Genomic DNA, 17,147 nt, shown 5'->3' with positions numbered 1-17,147 from the left:
CAGGTAAAATGAGGTTAGGTCAACGTTTTGACGTTTTTATCTTAATAAGTCAACAACACACTAGACTACCTGTTCGACCGCGCCAAGCATGTTCTCAACAGGTAAGATTGGACGATGCCACTAGTGTAAAGGTAGACTACTACTAAATTTTGAAATGGTATTACAAAGGTAGTGAAAGTAAAATATAGATTCTGAAAAATAATATAAATTTGTCTTGATTATATATCATTAGTTGATAATGGCGTATCAATCTCATGCATCTTGAAACAAACGTAAAGTTTTCGATATTAAATTCACCCCTCAATAGTAATGGAAAGAGACAGCTCAGGTCCCGTGGTCAATGACGTATTTCCGGAAAAGTGCAAAGAAACCGGAAACAGAAACATTTCAGACGACATTTCGTGTGTGAACTTTTTTCGACGCAAATTTTGTAACGTTTTTGTCTCACTTTCAGCCAAATGTCGCGACATGTCGGCTCGTATCCCCTTCCTCCCTACCTGAAGACCAAACTCCTAGCCGGGGGGTTTTCGACAGTGGAAGATTTAGAAGATTTGAAGCCAGTCGAGCTGAGCAAAGGTGGGGAGGGGCAGATTTTTGGCGGTAGATTCGATTTCTTGAGAAAAATTATGGAGTCCTGATTTGTGCAGTGTAGCGCTTTATAGATATTTAATCAAATAGGTTTTTCATGTAATAATGTTGCAAATGATAATTACTAGCTTCCGCCTTCATATTAAACTTTGTGACTGATGAGTTGTGAGTGTGCGTGTGTGTGCGTGCGTGCGTGCGTGTGTGCGTGCGTGCGTGCTTCATATTTTTTCTGAAAAAAATCAGGGAAGCAACAAATTAAATTGGTATGGCCTAACTGTATATAATAGTGTGTATGGTATTGTATGGACATGTATTTTTTTTTTTTTTGCCAGAACTCAAGATATCCCCAGAAGAAGCACTTGAAATCTTGAGAGTTGTCCAAGGAGTGCAGAATGATGCCTCCTCCCCCTCAAGCTCTGATGAGGCTGTGAAGACAGCCCTGGACCTGTTACAGGAGGAGAGACACCAGGGCTGTATCATCACATTCTGTTCTGCCCTGGATGAGCTGTTGGGAGGAGGGGTGCCTCTCACCAAGATAACAGAGTTCTGTGGTGCACCGGGTGTTGGGAAGACACAAATGGGGTAAGACAGGTAGCCTTGCTCTCCAAGCAGAGGTTGTGGGGGAATGATTGTTACCTTTTTATATATGGCCATTTTTTTTTTTTGTCCCTACTCATCGGTGCCCGTCGGTGGCCGCAGACCTTCTCTTGCTAATGGATACTGCCTGGCCAATTTGATACTGTCCTTTTGCCACCGATAGGGATCTGCTTGGAGATTAAGGTAGCCTAACTTTTAAGTAAGTTAAGTAACTAAGGTAGCCTATCTAGCTAGTTGAGGAGCTGGCGATTTTTGCAGGGAAGCAAGCTTAAGAGATGGCATTTTGATGATATAAGACAAGCCGTATACCCTTAAACTTTTTTTTTACTTGTTGGAGACTTTTGACCATATACTGGAATGTTTTAAGACTTCAAACCTTGAAATGTTCAGGCTGTTTTTGTTTTTTTTACAGTGACCTCTCTTTAACTTAGAAGTCATGACACCACAAATATGCTATTCTAATGTTAAAATTACAGTATTAGTACTGTATGCTGGAGAATGGTTTCTCCTTTTACTACAAAATTAAGTCTCCAGGAAAATAAAATTGACAGTAAGGCACATAGTAATGAATGTTATTGTTCCTAAGTTTATTGGCAAAAACTTTGTATGTTTGAATTGATAAATTGATCTAATTTTCCTTATTTTACTTCAGGATGCAGCTGGCAATAGATGTACAGATCCCCTGTGTATTTGGTGGGTTGGGTGGAGAGGCAGTGTATGTGGACACAGAAGGAAGCTTTATGGTCCACAGATTAGAAGATATGGCCAAGGCCGCAGTGGAACATTGCAGACACATAGCTACGGTGGAGAACAATAGAGGTGACAGTTATAAAGAATCTTAGATAAAACTTTCAAGGAAAGACCTAAAACGTCTTACTGCATATTCGACTTTAGTCGGTGAGGGCTTAAAGAAAAAAAATGTTGTGTTTCCTGTTTCAGGCCTAAAAAAATTAGGGTCGGTAGGTAGGGATTATCTTTTTTTTTTCTTTTTAAGACTAAATCGGCAATTAAGTGATCCAACGTATACAGTACAGTTTTAAAAAAGTAAAACTTACATGAGGACACTTATATTTCAATGTAAATGTTGGAAAACTGATTGTAGAATGTTTCATCACTCAGGTGTCAGATCATGGAGCTAGCCAAAAAAAATTATGTCCCTTGCAGGGGTCCACACAAAAAAAAGGCTAGGGTCAGCATTTTTTTTTCAGAAACAGGGAACACAGAGAACGTATTCAGCCGTCTGATTTATTTTTGTATTATTCAGTGATGTTTAGTTCAGTATATGTTTGAAATACTAGTTTGGTACTTACTTTATGTGTAGAATTAATTTTTCCTTTTTAATCTATGTTACAGAACAATTGGAGGCAATGTCAGATTTCACTGTGGAACACATTTTATCAAGAATCCACTTCTACAGAGTGCATGACTGGGTAGAACTAGTGGCACTTATCAACATTCTTCCAGAGTTTTTACAACAGCATCCCAAGGTTTGAAACATTTTTTTTCTGTATCATTCAAATATGGAATTTTCTATAGTTGTTGTATTTAGGTATGTGTATGATATATTAGCATTTATTTATTGTTACCAATATGTACAGAGGTTTTGTTTTGGGTGTTTTCATTATTTTACACATGCTACATGTAGGTACATTGAGGACACTAAAAGGAAGTTAGGTCAAAGGTCCCAGAAAACGTTATCTTATTTCCTGTCTTCAATTATGCATGTCTGTTGCCTTATGGAAGCCAGTGGGAATCTGCAATAGACAGTAGAGATTCAAGATAAATACTAGAAAGGTAACATTTGCAAAGCAAATGCATAATGTTTACCTTTGCCTATGGTTAATTCTTGCTGTTAAAACTTGCTCCGTTAATTCTTACTCAAATACATTCATATATATGGTCAGGAGTATAAATCCCTCCTACAATAAAATTGCAACATTATGTAACCCAACACCAGTTATCATGGTGAGAGATGTCAACAAATCAAGTCATTGGCCAGGTCAGAGGTCAGTGTTTGGAATGGAAGAAGAGGAAACCTAGCAAAAACAATATGTTTTCCTTCGGTAAACATAATAAGAAAGTCATAAAAAATTGAAATACATGTATTTCATGGAGGTATGAGATCTTCAACTTCTTGTTTTATATTTTTCAGATACGTCTTGTAGTGATGGACAGCATTGCGTTCCCCTTCAGACATGACTTTGAAGACTTGTCTCTCCGAACCAGGCTACTGAACGGCCTGGCACAGAACTGTATCAGACTAGCAGACAGCCACAAAGCAGCTGTAAGTAGTGTCCTGAGAGTACCCAGAGGGACTGTCTTTCCAATCTTCTAAATTCTTCATTTGGAGGGAGAAAAATGACAGATATCTCTTTTCAGTGGGTGCCAGTATGCTCTTTTGCATAGAGCAAAGTCAGCGGACTCAACTGTTTCAGTTTGATGTAATTCATGGCTGGCAATGGGTCTCTCGGAAGCATTTAAGTAAAATTGCTGCCTGAATTTACTGTAGAACAAAGCCAGCATGCTGGCTTTAGTCTAACACATGCATGCATGTTTAAGTTCTTCCTGAATCTATAGTGTAGAGTGTCGGTAGTCACTGCAAACATTTTAAGATCTAACATTACTAAGTACACTTTTACAGTCCTTGGCTTTCATCACCATGATCGGGTCATGATGGCTTTGATTTTTACATATATAAGAATACATAAGAATTATACACATTTCCTTGTGTGTAGGTTGTGCTTGTGAACCAGATGACCACCAAGATGGGACATTCTGGTGATGGCCAGGCTCATCTTGTTCCTGCACTAGGTCAGTGACAGTTGTTCTTCATTCTTCCAGCAGTGTAAGATTTAATGGTCTGAATACTGAACAAGGTCTGAATAAGCTTCAAACAAAAATGATAACTTCTGTAGTACACTTTTAATATGTAGTATAATACATTGGAAACGTATACTTCTGGTGTCATGAATTTGGGGTTGAGAGGTCACAGGAAAACAGCGAAAACAAAACCACCACAAACATATCAAGATTTATGGTATTGCCTTGCAACTTGTATATATTTTGGTTACTGAACATTGATAATTAATGGGTTTCTCTGATGTTTAATATAGTCTGAAATTTACCTAGTTCATAGCTTTGTTGTCTCATCTAATTCATGTCTATGTTCAGGGGAAAGCTGGGGACATGCCAGTACTATACGAGTCCTTCTCTTCTGGGAAGCAGGTTACAGGTACATACATAACATGTAACATGTAATTTATTGTAATGTTGGATATACGCATTCTTGTATCTCTCTCTCTCTCTCTCTGTCTCTCTCTCTCTCTCTCTCATGTAACTATGTGTTTCCTCAGTCAGATGATTTAATTGAATGACACCTTGGAATTTATTCTTAATCCACACAGCAAATGCAAATATGCATGTATCCCTTTTTATTTGGCATACAGGTATGCAAGACTGTACAAGTCACCCACACGGGAAGAGGCAACAGTACCATATCAAGTGACGGTAAGTACACCTATCACAGATTGAGTATTGAGTAGCTGAGAAAAAAGAAAATTTTCAATACATGTACACAGGGCTAAGTGAGTGGATGGATGGATGGATGGATGGATGGATGGATGGATGGATGGATGGATGGATGGATGGATGGATGGATGGATGGATGGATGGATGGATGGATGGATCGATGGATGGATCGATGGATCGATGGATGCATGGATGGATGGATGGATGGATGGATGGATGAAAGGATGGATGAATGGATGGATCGATGGATGCATGGATGGATGGATGGATGGATGGATGGATGGATGGATGGAAGACTGAAGAAAGACTTTATACCCTTGGAGAATATGCCTGAGTCTTCATGTTCATGACATGAAATAAACAGGTTTTCAAGATGTAAGTATGGTTTATGTCTTTTTGAAACAGATGGCTGGTATTCGAGATGTGTGCATTCCAAACAGCACACAGGACGTAACATCAGATATGTCACAAGAGGAAGGAACAAGTCATGGTGACCACAGTCAGAGGAAAAGGCCAAGAGTGTCTTAATAAAATAATTATGTTTACTGAAGGAAAACATATTGTTTTTGCTCTGTTTCTTCTTCTTCCATTCCAAATGCTGACCTGGTCAATGACCTGAACCAGACCGTCCGTCACCATGGTAACTGGTGTTGGGTTACATCATGTTGCAATTTTATAGCAGGAGGGATTTAGACTCCTGTCATTGAGTAAGAATGTCTTTGAGTAAGAATTAACACAGCAGACCATATGCGAATGTAAACATTATGCATTTGCTATGCGAATGTTACCTTTCTAGTTGATTATATTGTTAATAATAATAATTCATTGATCTTCCATTGAGTTCCATTTATAATCCAGTAACTTCGTTTACAAAAATTCCTGAGTAAAACAGATGTTCACTACATGTAAATATTTTTGATTCCTGAACAATTCCTAGAATTTTTGCAAACTTACACATGTACATATTATACTAGTATTAGGCTCGCCACATTGGTGTTGCCAAAAAAAATCATTGACATGGTTCTGTATGCAGTACCACTGCCCCCCGCCGGTGGAGCTGCTGAAATGCGCTGAATTCCTCTGGCATGTTGTGAGTCCTGTTACCGATCATCTTTCTGTTGTCGTAGTAGTGGTAGTGTAGCGCCGTGCCCTGTGGGTCCTTTTTGAAGGGATAAAAGCCATACATGTGGATCTGGTCGCAAACGGTTGCAGCCAGGGTGTACATGTGAGCGCCGGTGGACGGACGGAGGATCTTGAACCCAGCATCTCTCCAAATTCTGTAATATATTTAGTTCAAATACTAGTACTTGTGATAATGATTGCATTAATGATTCAACTAAGCGACCCAGACAGTGCATTAAAAAAGCAATAGATATACATGTATATTAGTATTATTACAGCAAGAAATTTGAGATTTGAGGTCTGGATTTTTATGACCTTGAAGTTCACCCCATTTCCCTTGTTTGACCACTTGCCCTTCGATTGCTGTCAACCTACCCACATGTTGACTGTGTCTGACCTTTTGACCATCTATAATGCAACCTGTCAATCCTCCCCACCCAAGTGCTGTCAACCTACTCCCAACTTCTCCCCATGTTTCCATGACCTTTTGATCACCTGTCATCCTGCCTGTCAATAGTTCCTCACCCACTTGCTGTCAACCTACTCCGTCAGGACACACACACAAACCCACCCACAGCTCACCCACCCAAAACAATACTTCCGTACCCAGAACTTGAGAAGTACATGTTGTGTAATTAGAATAAGATTTTAATACTTTTAATTTTCTTTTACTGTTACTTAGATTTTAATATTTTACTTAGATTTTGATATTCTCAAGATTTTGATATTTTACTTAGATTTTAATATTTCAAAGATCATCTTAAAAGATGACAAGTAAACTCACTTTTTCATGAGATTGTTAAGTCCTGTCGGTGGAAAAGCAGTCTTCATCGGCAGTTCATGCTTAAGAACAAACTGTGTGAGGATTCTCACATCCTTTTCTCCATGCGGAGACGTGAAGGCAGGTACGTACAAGATCTGGTCACCAATTAGACTAAGGCGCCGCAAGAAGCGATCGTATTCTTTCTTCGTTTTGTTCCAATTTTTGAAATTCTGTGGGATCACTGAGGGGTTCATTGTGGTGAGGTTAGCCTTGGAGCCGACATCTTTCTGGTACCCTTCTATGGGAGGTAGGTTACACCGTATGACGAAGTCCATGGAGTCAATTTCTTGCCCACAGTTACTTTTCAGTACAATCCCAGAGTTGCCCACGACTGCACATGTCTTAAAATGGCGGTCTTTCAAAGGCTGTTCCTTTGGGACCAACTTCAAGAAGTCTTCAGTGACGTTGAATGATGGTTTCCTTGCAAGTTCATATTTTAAACGTTGGCCAATTCGTAGACCAGACTGTGTTATGGTCATGTTTGAGTCCAGGCTGTAGAATTTAAGTATATGTTGTCTGGAAGTAAAAACGATATTGTGTTCAGTCAGTTTTGAAGAAAAAAACAGCACAGCAATAACTTTGATATGAGAAAAGTATGTTGATATCTACTATATGTAATGATAACTTCTGTAACGTTTAATAAAGGTACTTATTTAATCAGAGATATTACATGGTAAATTAAGTGATGAGAATTATAACAAGAAATGCGAGATTTCACTCTCAAGTCTAGAACCCAAACATACAAACCTAACATAAATTAGTGCCACCCAAATCAATACTTCCTTCCCATACGTAATTGCTTCTATTTGATAATCTTTTATTGATAAGTATCTTACAAGGGTTTCTTCATCAATTTTTCGGTAAGTCAAAGAGTAGCGCTTACCTCACTTTTCGTACCTCAGAACTGTTGAAACACCAATGCTGTTCTGATCCATTTCGCATGGCGGCGCTACTCTCCTTTGTTTTCGTTTCATCCAAGGTGTCCGTCTTCGACTTGGCAGCTTTCTTCTTTCGCTTCACGATTCTGATAACTTTCCTTTTCTTCTTTTTGGGTGGCACTGGGGCACTTTCGCTTTCGTTCTTTGTCGCAGTAACTTTAATCCCACGTCCGGGCCCCGATAGTTGTGTTATGTTAACGTTGTTCTGCAATGAAGTCTTGTTTGTGGAACTGTCGTTAGCGCCCCCTACGTCACCGGGCGGTATTGCAGTTGCTTCCACGGCACGTTTGATTGGATATTTTGCTGTCTGCTTCTCGACACTGCAAGAGAATGGATGATTTATCATACTATATATATATGAATTATAAATGTACAAATTACAGAGTCAATTCCGCATGGGTTTTTCCTCCATTTTTGTAATACTTTTGAATTATTTAGAAGAAAAGAATACCTCAGTACCATAAGTTCTAAGTGTTTCATAAATTTGAAAATGAACATTTGAACGACAATCCTTCAGAGGACATCACGGACTTGAATTTTTCATAAAGTCATGACGTTGAGTCCCCATAGGTAAGCGGACACGCGAGATCGTGCCGAGTGTGCCCTTGGGAATGGCACTTTACATACACAACTTTCCTCACGCCACCTTGGTTAAAATTGGTACCTGACTTCGGTTTGGGAGGTAAAAGGCAGTGATGGGCTCCACCTTCCAATACCGTGCCCTAGACACAGTGTATTAACAATCCACTGCTCTGCGACCTCAAAAAGGCTATGGGAGCTTTAAATTTAAGTTTGATATTTAATACCACACAAAATAATTGATAACAAACAGTACATGTTCAGCTCAAAAGTCGATGGAATGAAAGAGTTTGATGACAGAAACGATACACAATTCCTTCTGAAAAAAAAAAACCCAAAGAAGACAACGTTCGAATTCAGACTTCATACATTTACGTTTCCAACATATTGTATCCAGAACCGTACCACTGTATACGTAGTTTAATGCCTGAAAGGATTAGGATCAGTATCAGGCACGGCTCTGGATTCTAGCAGTGCACAAATATCCAAGAGATTAGAATTAACCCATGTACTGTTCTGGATATATACACGTGGACTATCCAGAGCCGTGTCTAAACATAGTTCTGGACCGGACACAACACGTGGGGTCGTAGCGCGTTCGGCTCACACCCAAGAGGTCGCGGGTTCGAATCCTGCCCATGTCACCGCGTACCGATCTTGTGCCCTTGGGAGAGGCACTTTACACGACTTTCCTCACTTCACTCAGGTGGAAATGAGTACCTAGCTTCGGTTAGGGACGTCCCTTATATAGGACGTTAAAAAGAGGTCCCGTGTTTGGGAGAGCCACACCCCACGCACGTTAAAGAACCCACCGCACCTACGAAAAGAGTAGGGGACCTTCCCGGTGTGAGTGGTTCAAACCTTTAATACAGTCCGGTCTTACGCAGCTCTTGTCTAGTTTTCACTCCTTTTTGATTTTGTTATACCCCAATTAAAAACGGGCTTGTACATGTACGTACATGTACAAAACTGGTGTGTTACGCCTCAAGGCGGTTTACCGGTTATGCGAAACAAATAAACAAACAAACAAACAAACAAACACACCCTTACCATTGAGTGTCGTGGAGGCCACTGACTGACTCCAGAAGGTGAGATCGTAGTTCTGCGTACTTAGACCGTTCCTGCCAAACCATATACAACATGACCACATTGAACACAGACAGAAGCACCACTCCTCTTCTGGACATTCTTACTATGTTACACGTTTTCCTCATGATAAAATGCTTCCTTCGATAGCCTAGTCAAAATAGTACCCTACCCGGTCAGTGTTCTCTCGCTATATGTACATGTATATGTTCACGCGTGGTTAGATTTCGTATAGTTAGGGACCGTCTCAACAGTCATACGTCATTCACAAAGGTAAACCTGTTCTTACCTTTTTTGTCATTTCTAAGAAACGTGAAGAAACCGAATTTACTTAATTGTAGTTACTTGACGATGTATATATGTAACGTTATCTGTATACCATCCTTTTACTGTGACCTGTACTTAACCTAGTGGGTATGTGTGTACAATAAAGGTCTTCATTCATTCAGTAAGCTTTTAGTCTATTTATCTAAAGCATTGGACGTAACCCATGACCTGAGTTACCTGTACATGACAGCAGATGGTTGCTTTTTGTTCAAAGAACTGTATCCTGAAAATCTTTTGATGTTCGAAATTCTTAGGCATTCTCGCTTGATCTTGTCTGTGTAGTTTTTGTCACGCATAGCCGACTTTGGCCTCCGAACACTGCCGAACTCGCCCTAACCATGTTTAGGGGTAGTTTGGGAGCAAGGTCAGCTGTGGTTGACTAGTGTTCGGCGAGGTTGGCTATCGTGCTCTCGTGCGCTATCCGATCGAATGTTTCAAAATGTTTTTGTTTCTTTATATTCCAACATTTCATGACTAGACATGGTGACAGCACACTCAAGTTATATCAACTTATCTTATGCCGTCACCAACGCAGAGGACGAATAGAAGACAAGACAATACTCATTTTCACTTGAGTTAAGTGAGGAAAGTCGTGTAAAGTGTCTTCCCTATGGGCTCAAGATCGGTGGCATGTCAGGACTCGAACCCGGGACCTCTTGGTTCCGTGTCGAGCACGCTGCCGCTACGCGACACGACCCACAGGTACCGGTGGCAGGTGTTCCGGGGCGAGGTCGGGGAAACGTCCTGAATACGTGACTGTGGGCTTAAAACAATATAAGCTCAGCTTTCCGGGGCCACAACGGTCCGTCCCCACTAGGGGCAGCGGAATTTGGGCGGGCCGCTAGAACTTAAGCGCGCCCTGGGGCATTTAGCATGCCAAATACCCTAGTTTGTGGGGTCTTCAGGGTCTTTGGGAGCTTTTATGTGCTATTTTCTGATTGCATACAGACAACATAGCCGGCCTGGTTGAATTACCCCCGTTTTTTGGGGCTAATCAGAAAACAGCCGAAGACCACCAAACGGTGGCAAACCCCCAGTTTTATAAGCCTGCTAGTGCTAGGGAGGCTAGGGGCATTAGAGATTAAAAGGATAACGAAGACTTAAATAAGGATTACTTTGTCAAGTCTACTATCAAGGGCCTCTTTTGTCTTCTACCTCAACATGCTCTTTCATTCGAGATGACTTCAGATGTGCCTTTGTCTTTTACTTAAAAGCTTTAAATAAGGCGCGATCGCATATTCATCGGTGGACCTCGGTGGACTAGCTATAGCCGTATACCGACAACGGACACATGCACAACTATCACAGGAATGCCAACACGATCACATATTTGTCGTTGGACCTCGGTGGACCAGCCGTATACCGACAACGGACTTTTTTGTGACAAGACAGCTAAATGTTGTACGACACATGTACAACAAGAATTCTGAGACATTTTATTATGTACAACTCTCTCTCAGCTACCTACACACCAACAACGATGAAAATACGTTGTTTCTACCTGGACGTATTGGCTTTTAAAGATTTCGCCAGAAAGTGTCCTGCAGTTCCAGAAAAAGCTGCTAGGGGGACCAAACTCACACCACTTATTCCTGACAAGAAAAGCTATCTGTCACCAAAAAGTCAAGACCATAGCATGTTCAGGACAAAAGATACATAAACCGGAAGTTCTGCTGCAGTACCAAGGTCATCCACCAGGAGGCCCATATTTGACCTTTGTCTTCCTAAGACTTACCAACATACCAAATATCATCATAATCCATAAAGGCGTTCTAAAGTTATGCTGACTACAAATGTGCAGAAACACAAACACACACACAGACAGACAGACACACAAACACAGAGAGAGAGAGAGAGAGACACGCCAAAAACATTACCTCCATTTTTCATGGAGGTAACTATCACAGGAGGTGCCAACAGCCCATATGCCATATCGTACGACGGTCTTATACGGTATGTGACCGACATTTAATAACGGGAGCTGTCCTGAATGAATGACTGTTGCATGATAGTCAGTTTTGCGCTGTGCCCTTAGACTAACTACAATGAATATTTAATTACCTTCGCCAAGAAGGTTATGTTTTCAGGGGCGTTCGTGTATGTGTGTGTGTGTGTGTGTCTGTCTGTCTGTAAACACGATAACTTGAGAAGGCCTTGATGGATTATTTTGATACTTGGTAGGTGGGTAGGTCTTGATGAGACCTCAAAATGATTAGATTTTGGGCCCCCAAGCGGCTTGTTATGGTACTGCAGCTGAACTTCCGGTTTTGATATCTCATGATCTAGACATGCTATGGTGATGAAATTTGGATGGTAGGTAGCTATCGTGCTGGGGAAGAAGTGACGAGAGTTTGGGCCCCCTAGCGGCTTGCTCTGGAACTGCAGGGATATATTCTTGAAATTATTCAAAAGGGGATAACTCAAGAACCGTTTGACGGATCGTCGTGATTTTTGGTATGTAGGTAGCTTACGTGATGTTTAATATAATTATCTGACAATTATGCAAATATGGATGTAATTTACATAATTTATGGGGAAATTCTATAAATCAGCTGCATTCCATGATAGGACAATTGAAGCTTGTGACATTGGTAATTGACAACGAGAGAAACACAGGAAGATATTGATTATGTAAATAATGACTTAATTTGCATAATTAATGAGAACGTTTTATAATTATGTAATGATAACTGCCTGGAATTTCATACTTGTGGTATTTGAAAGTTTAGTTGAGGTGAACATCATTAAACATAATTTATTCAAATCAGGACCTCATTTGCATAATTTATTAGGAAATGCTAGAATGCATTGTTTGTTAAGACTGTCTTTTGGTTGAGATTATGATAAAATGATATAATTCATGAAAATTAGGTTCCTATTTCTTAAATCAGGGGGGAATAATCTAATCTATAATTTGTCAGTCATAAAGATTAACATCATTTGGCGAAGGTATGAGATCGGGGAACTCTAGTTCTAATTATTACAGAAATAGACCTTTTTAATATCAACGGTCAAAATGTCAGAACAAGATGCATTTAGATATCTGATGCCATGTACAAAACTAGAGTTCCACGATCACATACCTTCACCAAATGATGTTAACCTCGTCGACTGACCCCGGACTGACCCCAAGTGTAAATGTTTCTCATTGAATATGCAAATAAGATCCTCATTTGCATGAATCTTATCAGTTGATGATACTTTCCACCCAATGGCAGTCTCACCTTAACAAAAAGGCTATTCTAGCATTTCATGAATTATGCAAATGATGTCCTGATTTGAATAATTTATGTTTAATGATTGGTTGAGCCACCTCTCTTGTCTGTATGCAATAATTTACCCAAATTTCACTTAACACATATTTTGCTTGAGAATGCTAATTTAAAGTTTTAAACTTGTTTCTAACGCGATGTTTGCAACTTGCAAATGTTTCATTGTGTGAAAGAACTAGCCTTTACCAGGCTTCGGGAGGCGGCTGGAAAGAGTAGAAATTGGCCAAATAGAGAGATAACATGCAATTGGAGTTTGTTCGGCAAACTGTTCTCTCCAGCCGACCAAACTCCCTTGGCATGCTATCTCTCCATTTGGCCGATTTCTACTCTTTCCAGTCACCTCCCGAAGCCTGGTAGAGGCTATGAGAGAGCGGCAATGTTAAAAATGTCTGAAGCTAAAATAGAAGTTCTGTCCTTCTGTATATCATGCTATGTGTGCGTGGTGTATGTGTTATAAAATGTTACACTGGATCAATATACCTAAACTTAGTAAAGAAATTCAATTCAATCAAGCCTAGTTACGGTGCCGCGAAACATGATCTAGCTATGAGAAGAGACTCTTTTTACACGACCAAGTCTTTTATTCAGCCGACGTTTCGGTGACCGTCTGTAACCTTCCTCAGAGCAATTCTGACTGGTTCACCTTGCATAAATATTGTACATTTGGGAATGCATCCGTAGCAGCGACACCTGTGCTGCAATGCCATGTGAACCAGTCAGAATTGCCCTGAGGAAGGTGACAGACAGTCACCGAAACGTCGGCTGAATAAAAGACTTGGTTGTGTGAAAAAGAGTCTCTCTACTCAGTGTCTTACCAACCTGACGACACTATTCACGGATGATCTAGCTGTGTATACAGCTCCCAATGCCGCTGGATGAATTCGCCAAGTGGTTTGTTGTTGTTAGATGCCCATACCTGCCATGTAAGCTTATGTCCACAACTGACCGTATAGAGATAGCGTGACTGTTACAAGTTAAAGGGATTTGTAGTAATATAGGTGTACTAAACGGTTTATTTAAACAGTGCTGAGTATAGAGTTACTCATGTATCAATAATGAATCGGAGACTTTCAGCTATGTTCAACGCCAACAGTTAGACCTTTGTTCATTCCTATTCCAAACAAGAAGTAGAGGATGCCACACCTCCGTAAAGTAGGTTAGAGTTGTTGTGAATTTTTCTTTTGTTCGCCATTAGGTACAATGTATTATCATATAGCCAGAAGGCGTCGACCAATCAGAAGGCTTCATTTGTCATTGGTTATCAGGCCGTAACCTCAAAAGTGCACTTTTTGGCTCCGCTCACTTGGTGGTTTATTCGGTGGTTATCGCACATCTCCAGGGATTATCTGACCATATACACCTCGGGCTGGGGCATTAACCCTTTATTATCTACGCTGATTCTGTGCATATTCCACTGTCTCTTTCTCCCAGCCTCCAAGATTTTGACCTCCATGTTTATCTCATCACGAATCACGAATCACTGACATGGCTCTGTGTGCAGTACCAGTGCGCCCCGCTGGTGGAGCATCTGCAACGCCCTGAACTCCTCCGGCATGTTGTGCGTGGCGACTTTGATCATCTTCGAGTTCTCGTAGTAGTGGTACCTGAGGGGTGTTCCGTACGGATCCGTGCTGAAGGGGTAAAACCCATACATGTGGATCCTGTCACACATGGTAGCGGCCAGCGCGTACATGTGGGCCCCCGTGGACGGACGGCGGAGTCTGAACTGCGAATTTTTCCAGATTCTGAAAAATATTAGGACAGAAAGTCGTAAGGATACGTACGGTGGCCGACAGCTACATGTTTCTAGACCCCTGTTAAAACCCTGCGCGATTCCCCTGCTTTGGCAACGCGACACCCTTGCCTTTGCTGCACGAAATCCCTACTTTTGCTGCACGACATCCCTGCTTTAGCTGCGCGAAATCCTTGATTTAGCTGCCAAACACCCCTGTTTTACCTACGTCACCCCTTCGTACATGTACCTATCGGCCACAGTAGATTAGGCTGAGCACACTATTTAGATACTAGTCGTAATTCCTTACATACAAGTCTATCATCTGCAAGATTTTTCTCAATTGTTTCAAACAGCAAATTCAAATACATGTGCATGTTGGTGGTATACAAATTCTACCAATGATTGCAAAAGCATTATTCTTATTTCATACTACGTAGTCTTTTGTAAGGTAAATGTATAGATCAGTGTCATACAGTGTTGCTGTTAATATATACATGTATATAACATCAGATGCCATAAGTTGTACCTTATACAATTGTCGTGCAATACAATTTATCATATGGCAAAGTTTGATCCACAGAAACGTGTAATAAACTAACTTTTAAAAGAATAACAATTTTGACCTCCAACTTGACCTTCTCGTCAATCTGCGGTAACACCATTTTCGCCCTCACCCTCACTTCCTCACTATATTTAGATAACTACGGACATACAAGCACGTTTATGACATGACAAAGTTTCCTCTACATAAACGCGTACATACTAAAATGATGAAAACTAGAGAAGTAACATTTGCAAAGCAAATGTATAATGTTTACCTTCGAACATGGTCTGCTCTGTTAATTCTTACTCAAACACATTAACATACATGTACTACTAGTATATGGTGACAGGAGCAGAGCAGACCCTGAAATTGCACCATTATGTAACCCAACACCAGTCACCATGGTGACAGACGTCAATTAATCATGTCATTGGTCAGGTCAGAGGTCACTGGTTGGAGAAGAAGAAGAAGAAACTGAGCAAAAACAGCATGTTTTCCTTCGATAAACATAAAAAAGAGAGAAAGAAACTTACGATCTGATGATATTGTTGATGCCCGGTGGCGGAAACGCCGTCTTGATCTGAAGATTATATTGCAGCATGAACCCAGCGACCTCGTTCATATTCCTGCCACCGCCGCTCGTAAACGCCGGTACGTACAAGATCTGGTCCCCGATTTGTCTCAGTCGACGTAACAACCGTTCGTGGTCCTTTTTAATCTTCAGAAATTTTCTATAATACACGGAGATCACCGACGGATTCATTGTTGTAAAGTTTGATTTCGATCCCACATCTTTTTCGTAACCCGAAGTAGGTGGTAGATTACACCTTATAACGAAATCCATGGAGTCGATTTCTTGACCGCATTTGCTGTTTAGAACAATCCCAGAATTCCCCACGACTGCGCAAGAGTTAAAATGGCGGCCCTTTAGGGGTGACACCTTTGGGACGACCTTGTAAAAGTTCTCGGTGACATTGAAGTAACTTTTCGTTGGAATTTCGTATTTAACGTGCTGGCCAACTTGCAGGTTCGACGTGGTCATTGTCAAGTGTTTTTCTGGGTTGTAGAACTTCAAGATGTGTTTTCTAGAACGTAAAGAACATAAGTCTGTTAGCAAGATTCAAGATTCTATCCCAGTCTTATACTGTAACATTAAACATTAAAAAACGTACATATCATTTTAGTTCAATTCAGCCTACAACATGAAATCAAGTTATTGTGAATTACTTATTTTATTCATATTTTATCATGACTTTCTCGCGGATTCTGTGGAGACCATTTTGACCTCCAATTCGACCTTCCTGTCAATCTGCGGTTACATCATATCCCCCTCACCTCCTATACTATAACTCTACTGTACCTGTATGTACATAACTATGATGCACTGAAAGATGAAACTAACCTCATTTTTTCCACCTCCGTGCTGTTGTAGTATCCCGGCTTGAGTGTTGAACTGTTGAGTGCTGTGAATGTCTCTGTGAGGTAAGCCAACTCTGGTTTCTGTCCCGGGACAACTGGTTTCGGCTTCCTAACACGTTTGACGACTCGGACAACTTTCCTTATTCTCTTCTTCGGAGGTGGTGCTTGTTGTACCGTCTCAGGTTTGGTAAAATTTGTTGATACATCTGGAATCTTTTTCACCACATTGGACGGCGCAGAAGAAGTATTATTTGTAGCATTTTCGGCACGTATTAATGATACCACTGGCGGTCTTTCTTCCGCAATAGATTTGTTAAGTACCGTTTTATCAAGGCTATCAGAAAGTTTATGCAAATTCGGCGCATCCGTTTCTTTCCTTTTGTCGTCGCTCGCCTCCTTTTTTGGTAACTCAGGAGTCTTCCGCTTTTTCTTACGTACTTTTTTGATCACCTTCACTATCCGTTTTACTTTTCTCTTAGGCACTGGGGCTATTTTGGCAGTTTTGTTTGGAGGTACGATGTTGGTTAGATTTCCCAAGGACATTTTTCCGGTAAGGAAGATCGCCTGTTCAATCTTGATATTGCGTAGG

The 17,147-nt window shown here is 40.7% G+C and overlaps 3 protein-coding genes across 3 annotated transcripts; 1 reads left to right on the top strand and 2 right to left on the bottom strand.

Annotated features, from left to right (window-relative positions):
* The first annotated feature begins 6 nt into the window (after nt 1-6).
* On the top strand, nt 7-5,273 carry LOC109466775 (DNA repair protein RAD51 homolog 3-like). Its single transcript, XM_019764606.1, has 10 exons — nt 7-101; nt 455-576; nt 921-1,170; nt 1,838-2,004; nt 2,539-2,672; nt 3,338-3,469; nt 3,921-3,996; nt 4,357-4,417; nt 4,632-4,692; nt 5,119-5,273. Exons 2-10 carry the CDS (start codon nt 459-461, stop codon nt 5,239-5,241), a joined length of 1,122 nt encoding a protein of 373 aa, XP_019620165.1. The 5' UTR covers nt 7-101; nt 455-458; the 3' UTR covers nt 5,242-5,273.
* A 431-nt stretch (nt 5,274-5,704) lies between these two features.
* LOC109470478 (CMP-N-acetylneuraminate-poly-alpha-2,8-sialyltransferase-like) lies at nt 5,705-9,773 on the bottom strand. The gene is made up of 4 exons (XM_019769473.1): nt 9,766-9,773; nt 9,226-9,296; nt 6,620-7,235; nt 5,705-5,990 (listed from the first exon to the last, which is right to left on the bottom strand). Exons 1-4 carry the CDS (start codon nt 9,771-9,773, stop codon nt 5,723-5,725), a joined length of 963 nt encoding a protein of 320 aa, XP_019625032.1. The 3' UTR covers nt 5,705-5,722.
* A 4,444-nt stretch (nt 9,774-14,217) lies between these two features.
* On the bottom strand, nt 14,218-16,938 carry LOC109462410 (CMP-N-acetylneuraminate-poly-alpha-2,8-sialyltransferase-like). Its single transcript, XM_019758958.1, has 3 exons — nt 16,542-16,938; nt 15,673-16,224; nt 14,218-14,605 (listed from the first exon to the last, which is right to left on the bottom strand). The coding sequence occupies exons 1-3, from the start codon at nt 16,544-16,546 to the stop codon at nt 14,338-14,340; spliced, it is 825 nt and encodes a 274-aa protein (XP_019614517.1). The 5' UTR covers nt 16,547-16,938; the 3' UTR covers nt 14,218-14,337.
* Between the last annotated feature and the right edge of the window lie 209 nt (nt 16,939-17,147).

The sequence above is a fragment of the Branchiostoma belcheri genome, unplaced genomic scaffold (genome assembly GCF_001625305.1).
Source record: "Branchiostoma belcheri isolate BF01 breed outbred unplaced genomic scaffold, Haploidv18h27 scaffold1, whole genome shotgun sequence".
Lineage (NCBI taxonomy): Eukaryota > Metazoa > Chordata > Leptocardii > Amphioxiformes > Branchiostomatidae > Branchiostoma > Branchiostoma belcheri.
Note: the sequence above shows the minus strand (reverse complement) of the source record. Positions and strands in the feature narration are given on the sequence as shown.